At 43.2% G+C, this 22,737-nt stretch overlaps 1 protein-coding gene across 1 annotated transcript in view; it reads left to right on the top strand.

Annotated features, from left to right (window-relative positions):
• Nucleotides 1–22,737, top strand: part of CAND1 (cullin associated and neddylation dissociated 1) — a 53,063-nt gene that overhangs the window by 3,438 nt on the left and 26,888 nt on the right. The window contains exons 2-3 of the mRNA XM_048835823.2: nt 1,160–1,303; nt 22,470–22,624. Coding sequence (XP_048691780.1) covers nt 1,160–1,303; nt 22,470–22,624 — 299 coding nt within the window. The remainder of the gene's footprint in view (nt 1–1,159; nt 1,304–22,469; nt 22,625–22,737) is intronic.

The following is a 22,737-nucleotide window of genomic DNA, read 5'->3' as shown; positions in this document are numbered from 1 at the left end:
TTGAGCATAAGCTTTTGTGAGCTGCATCCGATGAAGTGAGCTGTAGCTCACGAAAGCTTATGCTCAGATAAATTGGTTAGTCTCTAAGGTGCCACAAGTACTCCTTTTCTTTTTGTGAATACAGACCAACATGGCTGCTACTCTGAAACACAGCTAGGTTAGTTCTCTGAAAAATCTTGTGTCCAGAGTGGCACAATTAGACTGACCTAACCTTCGGTTGAGATGCAGCTGAGTCAACAGAAGAATGACCTAGCTGCTGTCTTTCAGAGAGTTGGATTAACTACATGGATGGAAAAATCCCTCCTGTTGATTTAGGAAGCATCTACCCTGTGGTATTACAGTGCCATAACTGCATAGACATACCCCTGGTCAGCATGTCCCTACTTTTCCGTTTCCTTCACTAAGTTCCAGCCTTGGCCTTCTTCATGTTAAAGTTGGTTCCCAACAGGTCTTTCCCTGGTTCTGCAGGATCCCAGTGACATATTCAGCAACTTGCCACATGCAGCTTGAAGAAACTCAAGGATACTTTCTAAAATAAAGACTTGTAGCTACACTTCTGTTGGTTTTATGTTTATAAAAGTTTGCTTTTACAAAATCTGTTTGCAGCAAATGAAAGTATTGTTTTAAACTTTGATACATTTCTGTCTTCACGCTTCCTGTGAATTCCATTTTGGATAGTTATTCAGACCTTTACTTTAACATAGTGTAAACAGTAGAAGTAAATTAAGTTTGTGATTGCTTTTGTTCTTGAGGAGAAATTACAAGATTAATGAAAGATTATTGCTGTTAGAAATGTTGTAAGAATCTTTTCTTGTATCAATTTGTTATATTCTAAAACTATAATTAGTTAAAACTGGTGCTTTTTACCCCAGAATAGTGGTAGCATTAAATGTTAATACTAAATTTGATCACTTTTCAGAGTAGCAGCCGTGTTAGTCTGTATTCGCAAAAAGAAAAGGAGTACTTGTGGCACCTTAGAGACTAACAAATTTATTTGAGCATAAGCTTTCGTGAGCTACAGCTCACTTCATCGGATGCATACAGTGACAACTGCACAAATTTGATCATGCGTGACTGAAACTGATGAGCTTGGGTTGTAGCACATTGTGAATAGTCCATATCTGTTTAGCTATAATGGTTTGGATATTCTTTTGGATAGGTTTATGGCTACAAATGACTTGATGACTGAGCTACAGAAGGATTCCATCAAGTTGGATGATGACAGTGAAAGGAAAGTAGTGAAGATGATTCTGAAGTTACTGGAAGATAAGAATGGTGAGGTGCAAAACTTGGCTGTCAAATGGTATGTGTTCTTTTTGCAGTATAAACAATTGTCTAATCTTTGAACAATATAACGGACTTCTAATTTCATTGTTCAAATTAAGTTGCATAGCAATATTCTTCTTAAATTTAACATCTCTTCAAGAGACCCTTATAAGTGATGTGCCTTAATCCTAGTCTTACACAGCTTTTTGGTTTATGTCAGTGATCCAAATTGCAATCCAGAGATCACAAATAGTTTCCATAGCACTTGCTGGTGGTCTGTGGAGAGCTAGCTGGTTCAATGGTGATGGCTCTCCTAATTTTCAGTTGCTAAATATCATTAAAAGAAGCTTAGACCTCCTATTACCTTTCCATGTTAAAAAATGCTGCATTTGCCACAGGGATGTTGTTTGATCTGTGGGAAGGTTCAAATTGCAGTTGGGATTTGGGGAGGTGAAGTATGGTATTGTGAAAAGTTCAGAATAGAAACCTGAATGCTAACAAATGACTAGGTTTGGGTATCAAAACACACAGTTAATAGATTCAAAACTTAAAATATTTCAGGCTTAGGCTTGGATAAATGCATGGAAGAGTAGGGGAGTAGTAGCAGGAGCTCAACTGGTCTGGTTTTATGTACCTCCATTGCCTCAGTCTCCCTTTTTTCCCCAATTAAGGAGTCTTCACATTGTGGGTGTTTTCTCATTAATTCTCCCTCCTCCTTTTGGAGTCTGGTTTATTAACATAGATTTCAAAACAACTTACATTTTTCTACCCAGCTCTTTTTAGTTGGCTCCTGTTTCCTTCAGGTTTATACTCCCTAGGCCTTCTAAGGAGTTAGTCTGTGGAGTAACTCACACAATCTTCGTGCTCCTTTAAGTCTTTTCTCTGACTGAGCCCAGGTTGTCTTTATACCTTCCAACTGGCTTGGTTCCTAGTCACATGCTTGTATCACGTGACTCCTTTACTGAGAGGTAAACTTATTACAGGTGAGGCTGAACCCAGAACTCCCTTAAACAGCCAGTTCGCCCTGTGACCTGGGTGTTTGTCTAGTTTGTTTGAGCTTGATCCTCTTTAGGCTTTGTCAGCCTTAGTTTGAACAAGGTATAAAATTTAATGCATACATTTACTTTCTCTTAAATATTCTAGCAGTGATGGAATTTTCTTCAGTTGTGATATTTAAAATTAGGCTGGCCAAAACAGTGGAAAATGAACTGTAGGCAACAGAGGAGGGAACATGAACTTTGTCTCAGACATATGATTTTATTATAGTAATACAATTATCAATATTCTTTTCACTGTAGCCCACAGAAGCGGCAATGCTAGGTTAGCATGTTATATAGTATTACTGCTTTCTTCAGGGGAACGAAGAGAGTGCCATTTTTTGGCTGAATTTTAAACTTTTGAAATATTAATTTACCTGTGGTAACTGAAGCTGTACCCCCTTCCAATAGAGTCTGCACATTGTATTTATGACCAGATTTGACAACAGCACAAAGAAAATAGCTTCAGAATTTGAAACACAAATAGTTTGTTTATGGGAGTTCAGTTGAGGCCTGGAAATGTGCTATTGTGGAAACAAAAATGAAAAAACAGCTGCATATTGTGTACATTTCAACACTTTGGTTGTAATTTTCAAACCTGGGGTCTGGAATTAGGAATTTGACTTTAGTCTCACACATTTGAAAATTGCAGCTTTAATTTGTGTTAATGAGCATTGTTGGTGCAATAGAAGGCAACCTTTTAGGAAAGGTGAAGGATGTGAAGCTATAATGGGTTAAATAGTGAATGGCATGATGGAAGTAGCTTTTTCCAGGCATCTTCTTACATTTTCCATTAACTCTGGTACACCAGCATTCGTAGCAACCATGTAAAACTGATCTTGATCCCATTTTTCTAGCCAATTATTTGTTGTTTGTTTTGTTAGAAAAGGGAAGAAAAGTGCTTAGACACAATGGTGTTGAAAAATTAATGTTCATGCCAAAAGTGTCTATTTCTAAACTGCTTTGGGAATGGGTGAATGTGTACTTAAATGCTTAAAAACAAGTGGTGATGGTTAAATAGAAGGATGCAAGCATAAACCTTGCGCAGGGAAAGACCCGAGCATAAATTGAAAGGGAACAACAGAGATGCAAGTACATGTAAACCAAAGGTGACACACTGTAACTAAAAGGCTGAAATGAAATCTCCACTTTTCCTACTCTTTCAAATCCTGGACATATTAAACACAAGGATTCTGGAGGAACCTGCTTCAATAACCTGCAAATCTAATGTTTAGCAGGCTGACCTTTTACATTCTCATTCTCATTCTTAAGGAAGTAAACAGAACAATGAAATATAAAGTCATTAAGATACTGCTTGTTTCTTGCATTTTTACTGTAGCAGCACTTGCAGACAGTGAATGGAAGAAAATTTCTGCTCGTGTCTTACCTTATAGTCATTGTTTCACATATGCAAATAACATTGTAATATTATGGTAACTGGTTTATGTTAGAAGGTCTTATTGAATTTACTCTTCAGACATCTTCAGAGGTGAAATGGAAACAAGACTGATGTAGCCAACTTAGTCTCTAAGGTGCCACAAGTACTCCTTTTCTTTTTGTGAATACAGACTAACACAGCTTCTACTTCTGAAAAGTAGCCAACTTTGACTTCCACAGGATCAAGCAGAGTGTTAGCAGCAGTTTGTGTTTCAGATAAAGCAATTTTACAAATGTCTTTGGAGCTCAGTGTTAATACAAATGATTTTGCAGGTTAGGGAATTTAACTAAATCATTGCACTGACCAAATATTCCACATTATTGCTGGTGTAAGTGAGACACTACCTGCATAATATCTCTTGGAATATTGGCAGTCGTTCACAGTTTGGGCATAGTCACCAACCTACCCTTTTTAAGAGCTTCAGCCTGTTCAATTGGCATAATGCTTGTACCTGTATTTTACTTTATTTAATTAACTCTGTGAAATGGATTGTAACCTTTTGTAGAACAATCAGTCTTACAGAACAATATTCAATTTATCATAAAGGGGAAGAGAAACATTAAAGAAAAGGTTATCAAGCAATTGCAGAACATTATATTAATTCTGCTTAATTAACATTATATTAATTCCTGCATGAGGCAGGAAAGAAGTTATAAACTCTTATGATATCACTTTCCTTTAAAGGGGGCTCTCTGACATGTCCTGCTCAGTGGTTTTTTGTCTCTCAGCAGATTGAGGCCCTCTTCCTTTGGAGGGTAGGCTCAACTTAACTTTTTTAACTTTTTGTGTTGGTTACTTGTCTGCTCAGTCCTTTCCTTTCTTCCTAGGTTAGATAGTTTTATGTACGTCATAGTGAAGTTTCTTCTTTTATTCTTCTTCTGCCCCCGGAGCTCTAAAAACGTGCAGCACTACAGTGGTATCTTGTTTGCTGGAATCTCCCCACCAAAATTGGTCCTTCGGGTTGTGGTTTCTCACTGTTGGGGTAAATAGGCTCCTGGATTTCATTGCTGTACCTTATGGAAGAGTAATCCATTGGCTAACAGCCAAAGGACATTTTATGCTAAGCAGTCACTGTTGGCTCTGTAATAGGTGCAGTGGTTCTAGGAGGGAGTGGCATGCTTTTCTGAAAGGACCTCTTTCAGATGTGATTGTTGCCATTTTTCCAAAGCTGCTTGGTGCAAGAGCAGATTAGGGTTTTGTGGGGCCCCTGGGCCAGAGCAAGTGGGGCCTCTCCCTACCCCTTGCGCCTGCAGTCATCCCCCTGCCCCCAGTGCTCCTGCCAGGGAATGGGTCAGGGCATGGGGACTCATCCTCTGTGCCCGGCCCAGGCAAGCCCCCGTGCCCCAACCCTACTCCCTGACCACAGTGCTGGCCAGAACAGGGCAAGCCCTGACCCCGCTCCCCGGCTGGAGCACTGTGTGGGTGGAGTGGGTTGGGGTGTAGGGGGTGCCCATTTTTCCAGGGCCCCCCGATTGGCTAATCCGCCACTGGCTTGTTGTACTGCTCGTGGAAGGATAGGGTAACCAGATGTCCTGATTTTATAGGGACAGTCCCAATTTTTGGGTCTTTTTCTTATATAGGCTCCTATTACCCCCCACCGTCTGTCCCGATTTTTCACACTTGCTGTCTGGTCACCATATGGAAGGATGTGTGACCATATTGTCTGTCGTCATTATTTGCATTACAGTAGTGCCTAAAGGAGCTTTCCTTTCCAGATAGACCAATATCCTTATGTGGACACAATAGATATAAATGATGATGTCACTGATAACCCTGAAGAGGGGAGAATCTCTTGAGACTTCTGAAGTTAGTATCTCTTCTATTACACATAGAATCTAAAACATACCTCTGGGAGCTTAAAGAGGAGGGCTATTTCTGGTTAAACGTAAAAGTGACTCATATGTGCAGGGTTCCAAGTTTTCCCCCTGTTGACCATTCTATTCAGAACATTTTGAATAGGAAATGAATTCTTTCGATTAAGAAACAAAACTCCTTTAAATATTTCAAGGAGCTTTTTTTCCACCTCAAAGTATATGTTATTAAGGTTCTTATACTGCTCAGGTGGATGCTAATATTCTGTGGCTGGTTGAATAAATGTCAAACTCTAAAGAGAGTTTACAAGTGTTCTGGGGGCTCCTTCCAAGATAGTTGTCTGTACAACCCAATTCTGGGTAAAATGTGGTTACAAAAACTGGCTTTTGGGGAACATTCCTTCTTTCAGGTTGCCTCATTTCTGCATTTACCTGTGTTTTCTGTATCATCTGTGGTGTAATTCAAATTCCTTTCTGCTGCCTCTCTTTTACTTATAGCCCCACAGGCCCTACAGTTGTTTGAGTGACCTTTCATCTGCACCTGTTTTAATAGTGCTCCCCTACAAGGGAAAAATGTCGTCTTGGGGTATATCTACACTATAGTTTAAACCTGAGGCTGGCCCAAGCCAGCTGACTCGGGCTTGCGGTGCTTGGGCTAAGGAGCTGTTTAACTGTGGTGTTGACAGTTCGGCTCAGGCTGGAGCTCAGACTCTATGACCCTGTGAGGTGGGAGGATCACAGAGCTCCGGCTGCTGCCCAAGCCCAAACATCTACTGCAATTAAACAGCCCCTGAGCCTGAGACCTGCAAACCCAAGTCAGCTGGCACAGGCCAGCCATGGGTGTTTAATTGCAGAGTAGACATAAACTTGGGCATCCCTAAGGGTATCTTATGAAATGTTTTTAAGAATAACTTGGTCACCTCCCAAAGGTTAAGTCCTTTAATATGGTAACTCTTTGGACAAAGTGTTGATGGATGATCTGTTTTTCAGGTTTGAACCCTACAGGCCAGGGCGAAAAGAACCCTTTGTCTCTCCTCCACCCAAACCCAGTTATTTTCAGAATGAGGCTGTTCTGGCTCCTCTAGAAAAGGGACAAGAATGGCAGCAAGACTCTGATATGTAGTCACATGTAAGACTGATATTTAGGGCCCTGCGCAGATATGAATTTATATCTGCAGATGCTGATATAAATCGGTATATGCGGAACTGCACAGCTGTCCCAGGAACTGCAGCGGCAAAAGGAGTAGAACGTGGGGCTGCCTCTCCCAGGAACCAGCACCCTATGCCAATAGCTCCTCCTATGCGGCTGTACCGCACCCAGCCTCAACCTTGTCCCTTCCATGCAGCTTTCTTCATGACTGCATCTCCTGTCTGGGATATGTACAGCCACACTGGAGGACAGGGCTGGGGGAGGTATAGCTGTGCTGGAGGAGCTGCTGGCGCGGGGTGCTGGCTCCTGGGAGCGGCAGCCCCATGTTATACTCCTTTCGCCCCTGCGGTTCCCAGGAGAGCCCTGCGGTTCCGCAGATACCAATTTATATCTGCACAGGGCTGTACTGATATTGTCTCAGTTTTGCTGGGTTTTTTTCATAATACCCCCAGCAAGGCTAGTACTCCTCTCCCTCCCTATCCCCAAGGATCTGCTCAGAGGAAGACCATTAAGGAAATACAGGAGCATCCTTTAAAGCTCAGAATAGTGTCTGATGTCTTCCCTCACAAAGCAGGCTCCAAGTGCATGTTTTCTGTGCTTTGTAATCCCCATTATTTCTGTTGTTTTTCATGTTTGTTTCTAAATTACTTTTGTATGAGATGCGCTCAGTTGGCAGGAAAATGCCAGCACTGCAGATTCAGCCTGGGATCTGAATGTCAAACTGGGATCTTTACTTGTTGCACACAACAGTACCAGTTAAAAGGTTCTGCAGGGCACTTTGTGCCTTCCTTTATACCTGTGCAACCCTATTATGTTAAGTTGTACAGGTTTAATTGATAGAACATTAATTAACAATTCTGTTGATACAGTGTTGGAATAAAATACAGCCTACCTGAGTTGTATTGGCTCTGCGGAGCAGACGTGAGTGTAAATTCAGTAAACCCTTATCATTAATGAAATCAACAGGTAGAACTCTGACAATGCACCCCTAAAAAAATCTGATTATGGATGCACAGTCGCTTTTTGGAGCACAGGAGCACTTGGAACATCTTTGGTGTCTTTTTGTATGGCGATCCTTCATTTACAACATTCATGTTGTCAACCAAGAAGTGTTTTATGTGCTGCTGACTTGCAAAATGTTATGATAAATTCTTGTTTGTTATTTTGTTGGCACTGTAGCTTAGGCCTCTTCTTTTCAGTCTGCCTAGGCATTCTGTACTTCTCATAAAGGTGGTGGCGAGTCTGGCTATGGCTCTATCCGTCAGTGCCTTAACAATTGGTTGGCATAGATGAGAGGATACCTGACAGTGAGAAGGGTGCTGTCATCTTGGAATCTCACAGCTGAGTGATAAATTGAGCCAAGAGCTCTTTTCCCATCTCTGCAATTAATCCACATTGTGGGTAAGCTCATTAAGTTGACAAAGTGTTCCTTTCAGATCCTCAGTGAAATAAGTAATTACCTTGAGCCTGCCAATTTTGTTGCAATTAGATATCTTTGCATTCTAAGCCCCATGATATTGAATCTGGGTCTAATGTATTGGCATGTTTTCATCACCAGCAGGTCCAGCTTTGTATACGTAAAGCTTGGATTGTGTTGACCAGTAACTATCTACTGGCCTGGCTCTTTGTCCAGCATCCTCCTTCAGACTTTAAATTCCTTGAAGTGATGGTGGCAGGCCTAAACTATCCAGTAAGGTTGATCTGAAATTTTTCATGATTAAATGACAATTATGATGGGCTCTTAACTTGTTGGGGAGCCCAGTGTATCCACAAAACAGCACTGAACTGTCTGTGCATGACAAAGAGGAATCTTCAGAAAGATCAGTTTAGGTTCCATTCAGTCTCCATTTGCTGGGACTGAGACCACTATAACAAATCAAATTTCACATATCTTGTGTGGTCTCAGATTCCAAATGTTTTGGACAAGACAGGTTGAAACGGAAACTTTCATATTAATAAAAATGTCAATTTTTTAATCTTAAGTGTCATCTAAATATAATCGAATGTCATATTGTCAGAGCAGCAAAAAACACCCACTTTTGCTTATGATTAAGGGTACAATTTTGTCATGGATATTTTTAGTAAAAGTCATGGACGGGTCACGGGCAAGGACCAAAAGTTCACAAAAGCCTTGACTTGTCCCTGACTTTTACAAAAAAATATCCCTGACAAAATGGAGAGGGAAGAGGATCTATCACCCTGCCCCACTGCATGCAGCAGCAGGGAGCTGTGGACCCTCCCGCCCCTGCTTAATGTGCTGGGAGGGATCCCTGACCCCGGGGCAAGGAGTTTTTGGGGGGATTCCCTGCTGCCCTGCAGGGCTAGGAGCAGGGGTCTGTCCCCCTCCATCTGCATGACTGGAAACAGAAAGTCTCCCACTGCCCGTGGCAGCTGGGGAGGTGTGGGGGGGCCCCCCGGCAGAGGCTGGGGAGGTGTGGGGCCCCAGTGTCATAAAGGTCATGGAACTCACGGAATCCGTGACTTCTGAGACCTCTGACATACTCGCAACCTTACCTATGATTGGCTCATCTTCCCTTCTATTGGTCACAGATCTGGCTATGATGATTCATGCTTTTGTAAATTCTAGGTTTGATTATTTATAATTAAATGCTTGTCTACATGAGGATGTTATATTGGATCAGTTTGTTTGCTCTAAGTGCAGCAAAGTAACTATATTGATTTGAAGTGCATCCACACTGCTTTGTTATACTGGCTTAAGGTACTTTCCTTGTTAATCGTTGTGTCCACAAACCTCTGCGTTTGTTCTGATTATCTGCTTAGAATGCTGCACCGTTATGGTTCAGTATTCTGCTGATTGGTCTGTGCACTGGGATTTTTCTTGCAGTACATGGTGAAATGCCCACCAGAACCTGCAGGAAATATGGGGCATGGGGTCAAACTAACACGTATTATTCTTCTCCTGGCATGCCATCATCTAACTATTTTGCCAGTGCCATTTTTGAACTGTTATCAGGCAGCATGGAAGATGCAATGCTGATCACTGTGATCATGAGTCATTAATACAAACAGGATGATGATGCACCAGTATTGGCAGTCATGCAGGTGGATATATTTGGCTTGGCAGCTTTGAAGGTCTTTGAATTATGTGATATGGCTACAGGTTGAGGAGAAGCAGGAAGATGAAATTGAGCAGGGCATTTATTTGGATCAGCTTTACACAGTGGAACACCACTTCTAAGGTTGGCCAACTAGCACTGACTGGTCAGACAGGCTAGTGATGAAGAACTGGGACATCCACTAGTTGCTGCAGAACTTCAGGATGTGGAAGACTGCTTTTGTAGGGATCTGTGTGGAACTCACTCTGGAGCTGCAGCAGCAGAAAATCAACATAAGAGTTTCCCTCAACATCTGGAAGCTCACCACCCTCAATTGCTACTCATCAGTAGCTAACCAGTTTGGAGTTGGTAGATCAGCTGCTATGGGTGTGGTCATGATGGTTTCCAGGGCTATTAAGAGCATTGCCAAATCATAAAGCTTGGCAATACACAGGTGATTGATGGTTTTTCACAGAAAGAATTCCTGAACTCTGTAGTGGTTATTGATGGGCCCCAGATACCTATTCTTTCCACACACTTCCCTCTCCCCAGCATCAAGCTGAACACCTTAAGGAGGGCTATTTCTCCAGGGTGCTGCCAGGCCCGGTTGCTCACTGTGAAGGTTCCCCAGTATTAATGTGCATGATCTTGAAAGATCCACAATGACAGGATCTTTAGAAACTCAGGCCTGTTTGCTGGAAATAATCAAGGGAATTTTTGCTTCCCAGACAACTTTGGACATTAAAAGAGTTATTTCTCCTTTGATTCTGGGAGACCCAGCTTATGAAACCTTTCACTGGACACTTGACCAAAGGAAAGGAGTGGATTAACTACTGTAACTTCTCACTTAGTCATCCCGGTTAACGTTGTTTCGTTGTTATGTTGCTGATCAATTAGAGAACATACTCATTTAAAGTTGCGCAATGCTCCCTTCTAATGTCCTTTGGCAGCCACCTGCTTTGTCCACTGCTTGCAGAAAGAGCAGCCTGTTGAAGCTAGCTGGTGGGAGCTTGGAATCAAGGTGGACCAGCAGCCCCTTGTCAGCTCCCCGCTCCCCTAAGTTCCTTGTGCGGCAGCTGCCCAACAGGCTATCAGTTGCCGGCAGTTCAGCTGTCCCTCCCCCCACTGCCATGTGCTGCCCCTGCCCTCTGCCTTGGAGCTGCTCCTGGGAGCCTCCTGCTTGTTGTGCGGGGCGGGGTGGGAGGAGCGGGAGAAGGGTGCTAACGTCAGGGTATCCCCCTGCTCCTGCCCCCCGCTCACCCCATCTCCATGGTGGGGAGATGACAGGGCTCAGGACGGAGAGAGCTTGCTGGCAGCAGCTGCTGTCTCAACTTGCTGATTTACTTAAAAAGGCAATGTACTTAGAGTAGGGTAAACAACTTAAAGGGGCAATGTGCAACACACACACACAGAGTGTGTCTCTGTCTGCCATACTGTCTCCTCTCCCTCCGTTTGTGCTGCCCTGTAGAGTGTGAGGCTACATTAACAACAATGTATTAACTCTTCAGGGCTTAGCCGAGTGCTAGTTCATCATTTAGCAGTAAGGCGTTCCCTGGGAAATATCCCACCCTCTGACTTCACCACCTCAACCAGTTGCTGTGCACAGTATTAAATTGTTTAAAACTTACACTGTGTGTGTGTGTGTATAAAATATAGTCTTTTGTCTGGTGAAAAAAATTTCCCTAGAACCTAACCTCCCCCCCATTTACATTAATTCTTATGGGGAAATTGGATTCGCTTAACATCGTTTTGTTTAAAGTCACATTTTTCAGGAACATAACTACAATGTTAAGCGAGGAGTTACTGTGTATCCTGAGTAGCTGCAGAATGACAGTGGAGGGTGTGTTTGGAAGACTGAAGGAAAGGTGATGGTGCCTCGTGACAAGTTTGGAGGTTTATCATCATTGTGTGACTCGTGATAAGTGCTTGCTGTATTTTTCACATCTGTGAGAGGAAGCAAGAGAGCCTGAACAGTGGTGGGCGGAAGCAGGAGGTGGACAGACTTCTTGTACCTTATGGGAAGCTGGAGAGTGTGTCTTAAAAAAATGTTCCAAGCAGCCAGGAATCCATTGTGTTCTTATTTGGACCAGAGGTTAGCTGCGGGTAATTAATGTACTACAACCAAGGAAATGACCGTAATGTTTGTGTGTTGGTTTTATAAGGAATTGATTCTATTGGGGGATGGGAAGCGGAATGTTCCTCCATGAAATTTTTCATTTGAGTTGTATAAAAAAAAAGTTAACAAATGCCATAGGTAACAAATTATAGGAATGTCATGTAAACTTAAGATCTGTGGAATGGTGTGCAGTTAGGTTGATTAAAATGGATGTCCCAATATGGTATGATCACCAGGCTTACCAATACAGTACAGTGAAAAGTTGGGGTGCAGTGCTTGACCTTTGTAGCTCATTACAGCTCTTCACCTCTGCATTGTCTGGATCATGTCCCTTTCCAGGGCAATGAGGTTCCTTTCAAGTCTCTGTGATTGCTCCAGGAAACCATTTCTCCACCCTTCTGTCTTCATGGCTCTCTGTCAGGATGCAGTCAGTAGTTCCTTGAACATTTCCTCTTGTCAGCTCCCTCCTCCCCCCCCTCCAGCAAACAAACAAACAAAAACATTTGTCAGCCTCACCCAGGCAGGTAGAGAGATGCTTCTGTCTCCACTCAACATGGTGGCAGACAGGTACTACGTGGGGAAAAAATAGTTTAAATCCTCCTATACCATTGTATTGTAATACAGCACGTAATACTGGTAGAATTCCACTCTGCATTATCATCAGGCTGTTTGCTCGTAGAGCCCTCCTCCACAGCAATTTCAATCTGGCTGTCTACATGGGGTTCTTGTGTAATCTCTGAATCTGCTGTCATAATTTTTCTGGGCAGCCAAGAACCCTTTCTGGTTGGGCTCAATGGTACATGTGAGGTCAAGGGAACTTTCTGTGATGTCTTGGTTGTATTCTGTATTGTCTAGAGTGCTTTGTGGAGAACTGTCCACCATATCAGTTTGGGATGCAACCACTATCCAGTCGGAAGCAGAGCTCTTTCCATCAGCTCAAAGCTGAAGTTCAAAGGAGGATCCGATAAATTGAAAACAATGATGGGAGGACAAAGCAAAAGAAATCTAAATGTACACTGACAGCAGAGGTGAAAGTAAGCTGGTACGCCCTAGTACGGCGTACCAGTAAGAGCTGGTGCTCCGTACCAGGTCCGGCTTTCCGAGAGGGCAATTTAAAGCCCTGGGGTAGCTGCGGCGGGGATTTAAAGGGCCCTGGAGCTCCAATCGCCGCTCTCCCCCCCCTCAGGGCCCTTTAAATCCCCGCCAGAGCCTGCTGCCGAAGCCCTGGGATAGCGGCGGCAGGGCTCTGGAGGAGATTTAAAGGGCCGGGGCGGTAGCAGCAGCTGGAGCCCCAAGCCTTTTAAATTCCCGCCTGAGCCCTGCTGCTCGAGCCCCAGGGTACGGGTGGGGCGGCTCTGGCGGGGATTTAAAGAGCCCCGGCGCTCCAGCCACCACTACTGCCCCGGCCCTTTAAATTCCCGCCGGAGCCCTGCTGCCAAAGCCCTGGGGTAGCGGCGGTGGGGCTCCGGCGGGCATTTAAAGGGCCGGGGCGGTAACGGCAGCTGGAGCCCCGGGGCCCTTTAAATACCCGATGGCACTCGACCACCACTACCCCAGGGTTTGGGCTGCAGGGCTCAGGCGGGGATTTAAAGGGCTCAGGGCTCCGGCAGCTGCTACCACAGCGGAGCCCAAGGCCCTTTAAAGCTCTGCCAGAGTCCCGGGGTAGTGGTGGCAGCCGGGAGCCCCCAGGGCTCCTCAGTGATTTAAAGGGCTCCACTGCGGTAGCGGCAGCTGGAGCCCTGGGCCCTTTAAATTGCCCCCGAGCCCTGGGGCTCCCAGCCGCCTTTGCAGCTGGTAGCTCAGGGGTGACTTAAAGGCCCCGGGCTCCCAGCCGCCACTACTGCAGCTGGAGCTCTGGCCATTTAAATTAAGATTTAAAGGGCCCGGGGATTTAAGGCCCTGCCTCTTCTGGTTGAGGCCACACCCCCTGCTCAGGACTCCAGCATACCGGTAAGTCCTCTAACTTATTTTCACCCCTGGCTGACAGATATGATATGGGGAGCTTTTTTTGTGAGACAAAGACCCCGTATGGACCAAGCTCATGTGGCCTCACATCTCTGATATCTGAAGATGGTAGTACCCTTCTTAAAGATAACAAATCAATCAAAGAGCGCTGGAAGGAACACTACCAAAAGTTTCTAAATTGAGAATTCACTGTGACTGACGACACCATCGACTCCATCCCTCAGCACCCAATCTGGGAATCTCTTGCCAACCCACCAACACCTGAGGAGGTCTGCAAAGCAATTAAACAAATGAAGAACAATAAAGCACCAGGTCCTGATGGCATACCAGCTGAAGTATTGAAAGTGGGGGAGAAACACTAACAAGCTTCACTTGTTGCTTCTCAAAATCTGGCGCACCAAAGAAATCTCTGCTGACTTACATAATGCTAACATCATTACCATTTTCAAAAAGGGAGACAGGGCCAACTGTGGCAACTATGGAGGCATTGCCCTCCTCTCCATCGCTGGGAAGATTCTTGCTAGAATCTTTCTGAATCGCCTGCTCCCTCTTGCAGAGGTAGTACTTCCAGAGTCCCAGTGTGGCTTCAGAACATCACAAGACACCACCAACATGACATTTTTCCTGGATCTGCCTGACTGCGCAAATCAAGAACAACACCAAGAACTGTATATGGCCTTTATTTATCTGACCAAAGCCTTCGACTCTGTTAACTGCTAGGCTCTGTGGAAAATCATGTCAAAGTTTGGCTGCCCAAGCAAATTTATCACCATTGTAAGACTCCTCCAGGCCAGATGACTGCCTCCATCCTGTGCAGTGGCTCTACCTCTGTGCACTTTGTCATTCGAACTGGCGTAAAACAAGGTTTTGTACTGGCACCCACCTTTTTCTCCATTTTCTTAGCAGCTATGAAAACATTAACTCCTGACCGTCTACTACAGGGCATTGGCATCCAATATCGGATTGACGGCAACGTCTTCAACCTTTCTCAATTCCGTGCCAGAACTAAAGTAATATCGGCAACAATAGCCGAACTCCGTTAAGCAGATGATTGTGCTGTAGTTGCAAAAAGAAAAGGAGTACTTGTGGCACCTTAGAGACTAACCAATTTATTTGAGCATGAGCTTTCGTGAGCTACAGCTCACTTCACGAAAGCTCATGCTCAAATAAATTGGTTAGTCTCTAAGGTGCCACAAGTACTCCTTTTCTTTTTGCGAATACAGACTAACACGGCTGTTCCTCTGTGCTGTAGTTGCACGCTCAAAGGAGGATCTACAAACAGCCCTTAATTGCTTCTCTGAAGCTTACAAAAGCCTAGGGCTAACTCTGAACACTGGCAAAACAAAAGTTCTCTACAAGTCAGTGCCCAGTCAATCATCAGGCCCAGCAAGGAAGATCTACATTGACAAAGAAGAACTGGAAAATGTAGAAAACTTTGCGTATCTTGGCAGCCCTCTTTCACAGAGGACAGACATAGACATCGAGATTCAGCACAGAATGTGCTGTGCCAGCTTTGCCTTTGGCAGACTGTCTCACTGGGTGTTCAACAATCACAACATAAGAACACATACTAGACTTTTAGTTTCTAAAGTGGTGGTAATCCCAACTCTCCTCTATGGGTGTGAGACTTGGGTGACCTATAGAAAACACCTGAAAAACTTGGAATGCCAGCACCAGCACTTTCTTCGGAAGATCTTCAACATAAAGTGGGAGCATCGTTGCACTAATGTCGGTGTCCTCACAGAGGCCAACATCTTCAGTGCTGAGGCCCTGATTATCCAGCACCAGCTGAGGTGGAGTGGGCACTGTGTGCGCATGCCTGATAGACCCTTACCAGAATAACTGCTGTATACCCAACTCACCAAGGGAGAAAGGAAATGGGGAGGCCAAAAGAAACGCTTTAAAGACATCCTCAAGATACACATCAAGAGATGTGGCATCAGCAGCACACACTAGGAGACAGCAGCCCAGGATATGGTTAACTGGCCAAGACTTGCCAGAGAGGGAACGTCCACTCTTGAGGGAGATCACCTTGTCCTGGTTGCAGAAAAACGCCAGAAAAGAAAGGAAAGAAAAGACAACTGTCATGCAGCAATCACGGCCCAACTGGCCCAACACCACCTGCAATGTCTGTCAACGAGCCTGTGGCTCAAGGATCGGACTCCTCAGTGACCAAAGGACCCATGAAAAATAAAACCTGTGAAAGATCATCCTCGACCTCAAGGGATCTCAGACAACAGTGGCATCTCTTGGAAAAAAATATGGTACAGTTCCTCATAGTACAGGCAGATAATGGGAGTTTTGTCAGAGGTTCTTTCCTTCTAGTATTTCTGCTGGAGCCTTTTGCTTTCACTTGGCACTGGGACTGGGTATGGGAGTGCCATCTTCTTCATTTGCTCTGACAGTGTGTTGTAGATGTCTGCCTTTCAGTGACTCTTCTCTAGGTGGGACTACAGTTCTCCAAAGAAGACATTCAAGTTCAGGAGCTTTGCGGGGGTCTACATGGAAGCAGGGTGTCAATCTCTCGTAGGTGGCTAGATCAATGTCTGAAAGGAATTGGACTCTGCCCATCCAAATAGTATATCTTTCTAGTAATCTCAGAGTTACAGCTCAAGTATAGAAGTGTTTTGTTTGTTCACTAGATCTTACTGGAATTGTGTCGCAACATTCAGCAAATCAGATTAAATTCTGTATAATGATCTTGTAATTTCAGTATTATTTGTTAACTAAAATGTATGAGGTTGACATTTTCTACACCTACGCAACTTGTGGTATTAAAGTTTTTTTTATTTTATCTTGATTTTTCTAGGGCTCCCATTGTCAAATGCTGTGATATGTAAATGAAGCAAGTATCACACTTTAAATCAGATAAAACTAATTTGTGTCTGAACTTACTTTCCAAAAGTGTGATAGTTTAATCACTGTTGTTGTCCTTCTAGATTTGTCATTTGCATGATGTTTATTACTGTTTTACAGTAGACCTCAGAAAGTTGGTAGGAGCTTTTCAAGCATAGAGGAGGAAATAGTCACTGCCTTGACTATGCTTGGAGCCCTGCAAATCTGTGGATATACACTATATATGCAGATATCTGTGGACCATGTTTGCGGATCGGATGCGGATACAAATTTTGTTTCTGCACAGGGCTCTATACACTATAATCTCTATTTTATTTTTCCTTAGATATCAGCTTGTTAAACTTCTGAGTGCCACACGTATTTTAATAAGCTTTTGACTCACGGTGTGGGGATCAGACTTCTTTGCAGTATCAGGAGTGTGAAATGCTTTAAGAAAGAGCCGGTCAAGGTTTGAAAACTTAAGCTTTGTCTTTGTGTTTTCCTTATTCTTAATCTTAATTGCTTTGATCACTGTGTAGTTCACTCAAGCTTCATGGTGGTTTTCAGTTCGACTGTTACTGAAATAAAATAAAGCTACTCAAAATTAATGTTCAGTGCCCCTACACAACTCAGAAAATATTAGTTTTCTGAATACCTCAACTAAAACAAACGTGTGTGAGAAGCAGGTATATAGAGCTGCTATTCTGAGTTCAGTGTGAAAAAGAAATCTTGCTTCCATCCCAACATTTGTAACGTGGTCTCAGATAGTGTCTTTAGATTGAATTGCTTTGTTATCATGTTCTTCTCTTACAGTGGTTATACGTATTTTGATATCAGCAAGTTACAGTTCTTTGTAGTTGTGATCTTCCCAAGGAGCAACAATGGCAACAAAGTGGTGGAAATCTTTGAGAAATACTTGGGTAAAAATCGTGACCTGGCAAATATGTCAGACACTGTTCTTCTCCCCTCCTGAATACTCACCCAAAGCCTTAACCAAACTGTTTACACCTGTTGAGCAGTTGTAAGCTCTCTGACTTGACTTTACTGTCCTTAAAGATAGCATTGTGTACGACCTTGATTGTCTTTTGCCTCCTCTAGTTTTGGCTTTAGTTGCTCTGGTGTAGATACATATTAACTGGGAGTGCAACTCGCTATTGTTGCCAGTCCTGGGTGAGTCACACCCATATGCTCTTGAACTAACCCATAGCATTTCTGCAGAAGTGGCAGCTGCAAAGCACAACTACTAGGGAAGCTCTCTATATATGGGCAGCCAAAACAGACACAATCATCCACTCATTTGGAGGGAGAAAAACAAATACTAGCTTGAGGAGAGCAGCATTGGCGTGAAATAAGTTTTGAGTTAAGTGTATACTATGTGTCTGCAGGCGTGGCTGACAAAGGACTCTGTTCAGAGCAGCATTGTAGGCTTGATCTTAAGGAGAAAATTGAAAATTGGCAGTGATAAGAGGCGTACCAAAAATAACGAGGGGGCAGGAAGCTGACAAAATGAGGGGGGAGCTCTGTTACTTACAGCCTGGTTATTGTGTATGGTAATTGGGGACCAAACTCTCTCTTGCTGTCCGGACCAATTTGGGTTTGGAACACTCTGGGGAATGACACTTGTTCCCTGGAGTGAGGTAGGTTGATTGTTATGCGGTATGTTTGACAGTAGTATGGGAGGTTAAAGAGTTGGTAATAGGGATCTGGAAAGTTTCCCTGCTTCAAAGAATGGGGGTCCTTTATCCACAAGGTAGGTTAACTACTTGGGAGAGACATTATGCATTGATGGGGGGCACTAGCAGAAATAAGAAGGTGAAGAAAATAAATGCACAAATCCAAAACAGGAAGGGGGAGACAGAAAGGGGTGACTTGACAAATCTTATGGGGGAGGAAGTTTTGTCATTTGCTAATGCATTGTTGCTGCAGATGAGTAGAATTTTTCAAGGAGTCTTTTAATAGGTGGTACATTACTTTAGTAATACATTACTAAATACTAATACTAGTAATACATTACTCCCCCCCCCCTTATTTCAAGACTAAGGGTATGTCTGTATTGCGCCATTGTTGACAAAACTTTTGTCTTTCACTGGTACTTAAAAAAGCCCCCTGCAAAAGACAAAAGTTTTTCTGATGCAAGTGGCAGTGCGAATGTGGCTTTGTCGGCTGGAAGTATTTTGTCAGCAAAAGTGCCGACAAAATACCGACAGAGTGTTCACACACGCTGACTTTTAGCAACAAGGCTGTGTCGACACAGCCTTGTCGCTAAAAGCTGCATAGTGTAGACAAGCTAGATTTGCTTTGTATGATTCTAGTGTAAAAAGTGACTATGTAAAAACAGCATTGTGTTCCCATTGTGTTCCATGATTGTGTCAGTGATTTACCTAATCAATTTTTCTCTATATTGAAGTATAGGGTTTTTTCCTAACTATCAATACTTATAATTTGCATTGCCATAGTGGCCAGGAGCCCTAGTCGTATACCCAAGACCTCATTGTGGTGGGCACTGTACAAACAAAACAAAAAATGGTATCTGCTCCAAAGAGTTTACAATATAATTATAAAATGAGAGGCAACAGATTGCTACAATCAGAGGACTAGAGGATCTCCTCACTTAACGTTGTAGTTATGTTCCTGAAAAATGCAACTTTAAGCAAAATGATGTTAAGCGAATCCAATTTTCCCATAATGTAAATGAGGGGGTTGGGTTCCAGGTACATTTTTTTCACCATTTTTTTTCATTTTTAATACAGCTACACAGTGGTGGTGATTGTGAAGCTTGATTGAGGTGGAGGAGTTAGAGGGTGGGATATTTCCCAGGGAATGCCTTACTGCTAAATGATGAACTAGCAATTGGCTGAGCCCTCAGGGGTTAACTCTCACACACTACAAGGCAGCAGGAAAGGAGGGAGGGCAGACAGAGACACACACCCTGTGTGTGTTTGAGAGAGAGATGCACATTTCCCCTTTAAGTATGAAGAGTGGGGTCAGAAGTACACTGCCTTGTGAATTAAATCAGCAAGCTGAAACCGGACTGCAGCTGCAGTTGCTGCGTAAGGCAGCAGCTCCCTATCTCGGTGTGTCCCCCCTGCTCTATGGAAGATGGGGTAAGCGGGGGGAGGGGGACACCCTGACATTAGCCTCCCTCTTCTTCCCCTCCCCCCCCACAGCAAGCAGGAGTTTCGGGGAGCAGCTCCAAGGCAGAGGGCAGGAGCAGCACATGGCAGTGGGGGGAGGGACAGCTGAACTGCCGGCAATTGATAGCCTGCTGAGCAGCTGCTGCACAAGGAACTTAGGGGAGCGGGGAGCTGATGGGGGGCTGCTGCTTCCAACCCTGCTTCCAACCCTGCTTCCAACCCTTCCACCCTGCTTCCAACCACCCACCAGCTAGCTGCAAGGGGCTGCTCTTCCTGCAAGCAGTGGACAAAGCAGGTGGCTGCCAAAGGACGTTAGAAGGGAGCATTGCACAACTTTAAATGAGCATGTTCCCAAATTGATCAGCAACGTAACAACAAAACAACTTTAACGAGGACGACTTTAAGTGAGGAGTTTCTGTACAAGCAACAGTGAGACCTAATTGATCAGCTTAAGTAGGTAGTGGTCTCATCACACCAGTGGTGTAGTCAGCTATGCAAACTAAATCTGAAAGTCAAGCTGGGATTTCTGGCTTGGGTTATCACTAGTAATAATGATTGCAGCCAAATTCTAAAAGTTCTGTGTAACTTGAACAGAACTTGGCCATATAGTTGGAATGTGCTGAAGCCTTTTGATAGGCAAGTAAAAAAAAATCCAGTTAATTCTTCAGCTGTCTTTTTTACTTTGGAATGCTAAGTAAAAAGTAGAAAATTAATATTTCACTGATAAACTGATGCATTTTAATGCATGAGGGAAATAGAGCTGTTAAAAACAGCAGCACCTTCTTACTTTACATTGTAGCCTTTTGGAGAACCACCACATCAGTTATGGAAAATACATTAGAAGAGGTAATAGTGTGGGGAAGGCTGGGAAAATGTTTAAGGAAGGCATGCTTTACTTTTTACCACTATACTAGGTTTTCCAGTAGTAATGCTAATTGGCCCATTAATATAGAAACTCATGATCGCAACATTCTGTGCAAATAGATGTTGCTGATTAAAGAATATGGGATTGCATCACCACCCAAATGGGTAAAGCACTGAGTAAAAGAACCATCACAGATTCAATAAAACGAAGAAGGCATGTAACCAGACAACCACTCCACCAGTTACTGGGCTTTCTTTGGAGTCAACAGAACTTGGATGCAAAGTTTCATTGCCTTTGTTCTTCCATCTGTTTTATGTTGACACACATTAAGGCACTGGAAGGAGTCTTTGTGTGGTTATACCTTGCTCGGAGCATGTCTAGAGTAATGACACAATCAAATAATTCACTGTTACCCTGCTATGTCTATATATACTTGATTTTGTGACTCTTTCGGGGGGTCATGGTGGATAATTAGTTGAACATGAGTTCTCAGTGTGATGCTGTAGTTAAAAGGGCTAATGTTATCCTTGGATGCATAATCAGGGGAATCTTGAGTAGGAATAATTCGGTTATTTTACCTCTGTCTTTGGGATTGGTGCAACCGCTGCTGAAGTACTGTGTCTAGTTTTGATGCCCACAGTTCAAGAAGGATATTAATAAATTGGAAAGGGTTCAGAGAACCACCATGAGGAGCATTTGAAAACATGCCTTAGGGTGATAAACCCCCCAAGGAGCTCAATTTATTTAGCATAATAAAGAGAAGGTTAACGGATGACTTCATTACAGTCTATAAGTACTAGGCATGTAAATATAATTTTAAAAGTTAACTGTTTAAACAATTAAAATTATATCTTTTAATCAGTTAACTGATTAAAGGGAGAGGGGCTGGGGCTGCTCTGGCCAGTCTGGGCCTGGGGCTGCTCCAGCCGGTGTGGCCCAGGGCTGGGGGTTAACAGGGTGGGTGAACCAGTAAGACTAATGCTTACCGTTTAACCATTTAATATTTTACATCCCTAATAAGTACCTGCATGGGGCAAATATTTGATAGTGGTCTCTTCAGTCTAGCAGAGAAAGGCATAAGATGATCCAATGTTATGGAAGCTCGACAAATTCAAAATGGAATTAAGATGTACATTTTTGACAGTGAGGGTAATTAACCATTGTAACAATTTACCAAGGTTCACTAAATCAAGGTTGGATGATTTTTTAAAAGATGTGCTGTAGGAATTATTTTGGAGAAGTCTTGTGGCCTATTTTGTACAGGAGTTTCATACTAGATGATCACAATGGTTCCTTGTAGTATAGGAATCTGTCTGTGAGTCTGTGAATATGTTATGTACTGATGGTGAAGCATACAAACTAATGTCGGTGGATATGGTAATTTTGTTACAAGTTGTGGCATTAGCTGACAACTCTCTTTTTTACTCCAGGGTTTGAGAGTATGAAGAAGTAACAACACTGATACGTCTGTTGGATCTGGAAGGTTTAAAATTCCTGATACAAAGCAAATGTGTCTAAAACAGTGATTCATTGTGTCAGAAGATTTACAGGGGGTGGGTGGGGAAGGATTGTACCCTAAGTAACTGAAACTTGGTTTTCACATCAAGAATACTACTAAATAGAAATAATAGCAACACTATCTCAATCCTGCAAACATCAGTATTAACAATGGCTCTGTGAATACATTTTTGAATATGTTTTGAAGGATTCTTAATATAAAAGTGGTATATGTAGTTGGATATCACTTCTGTTTAAACCTGCAGATTTATTTGCATCATTTTTTTGTTTTATTTCAGTCTTGGTCCTTTGGTGAGTAAAGTGAAGGAATATCAAGTGGAGACCATTGTGGATACCCTCTGTACCAATATGCTTTCAGATAAAGAGCAGCTACGTGATATTTCAAGCATTGGCCTTAAAACAGTCATTGGAGAACTTCCTCCAGCTTCCAGTGGTAAGAAATGACATTCTTCTCCCCTTCTCTGTTTTTAAAACATGAGTCTGACTTTATTTCTCTATATCCAATTATTTCATTGTAAGCTAGTGTCCTTCAGTGAACAAGATTCA

Source organism: Caretta caretta, chromosome 1 (genome assembly GCF_965140235.1).
Source record: "Caretta caretta isolate rCarCar2 chromosome 1, rCarCar1.hap1, whole genome shotgun sequence".
Lineage (NCBI taxonomy): Eukaryota > Metazoa > Chordata > Testudines > Cheloniidae > Caretta > Caretta caretta.
Note: the sequence above shows the minus strand (reverse complement) of the source record. Positions and strands in the feature narration are given on the sequence as shown.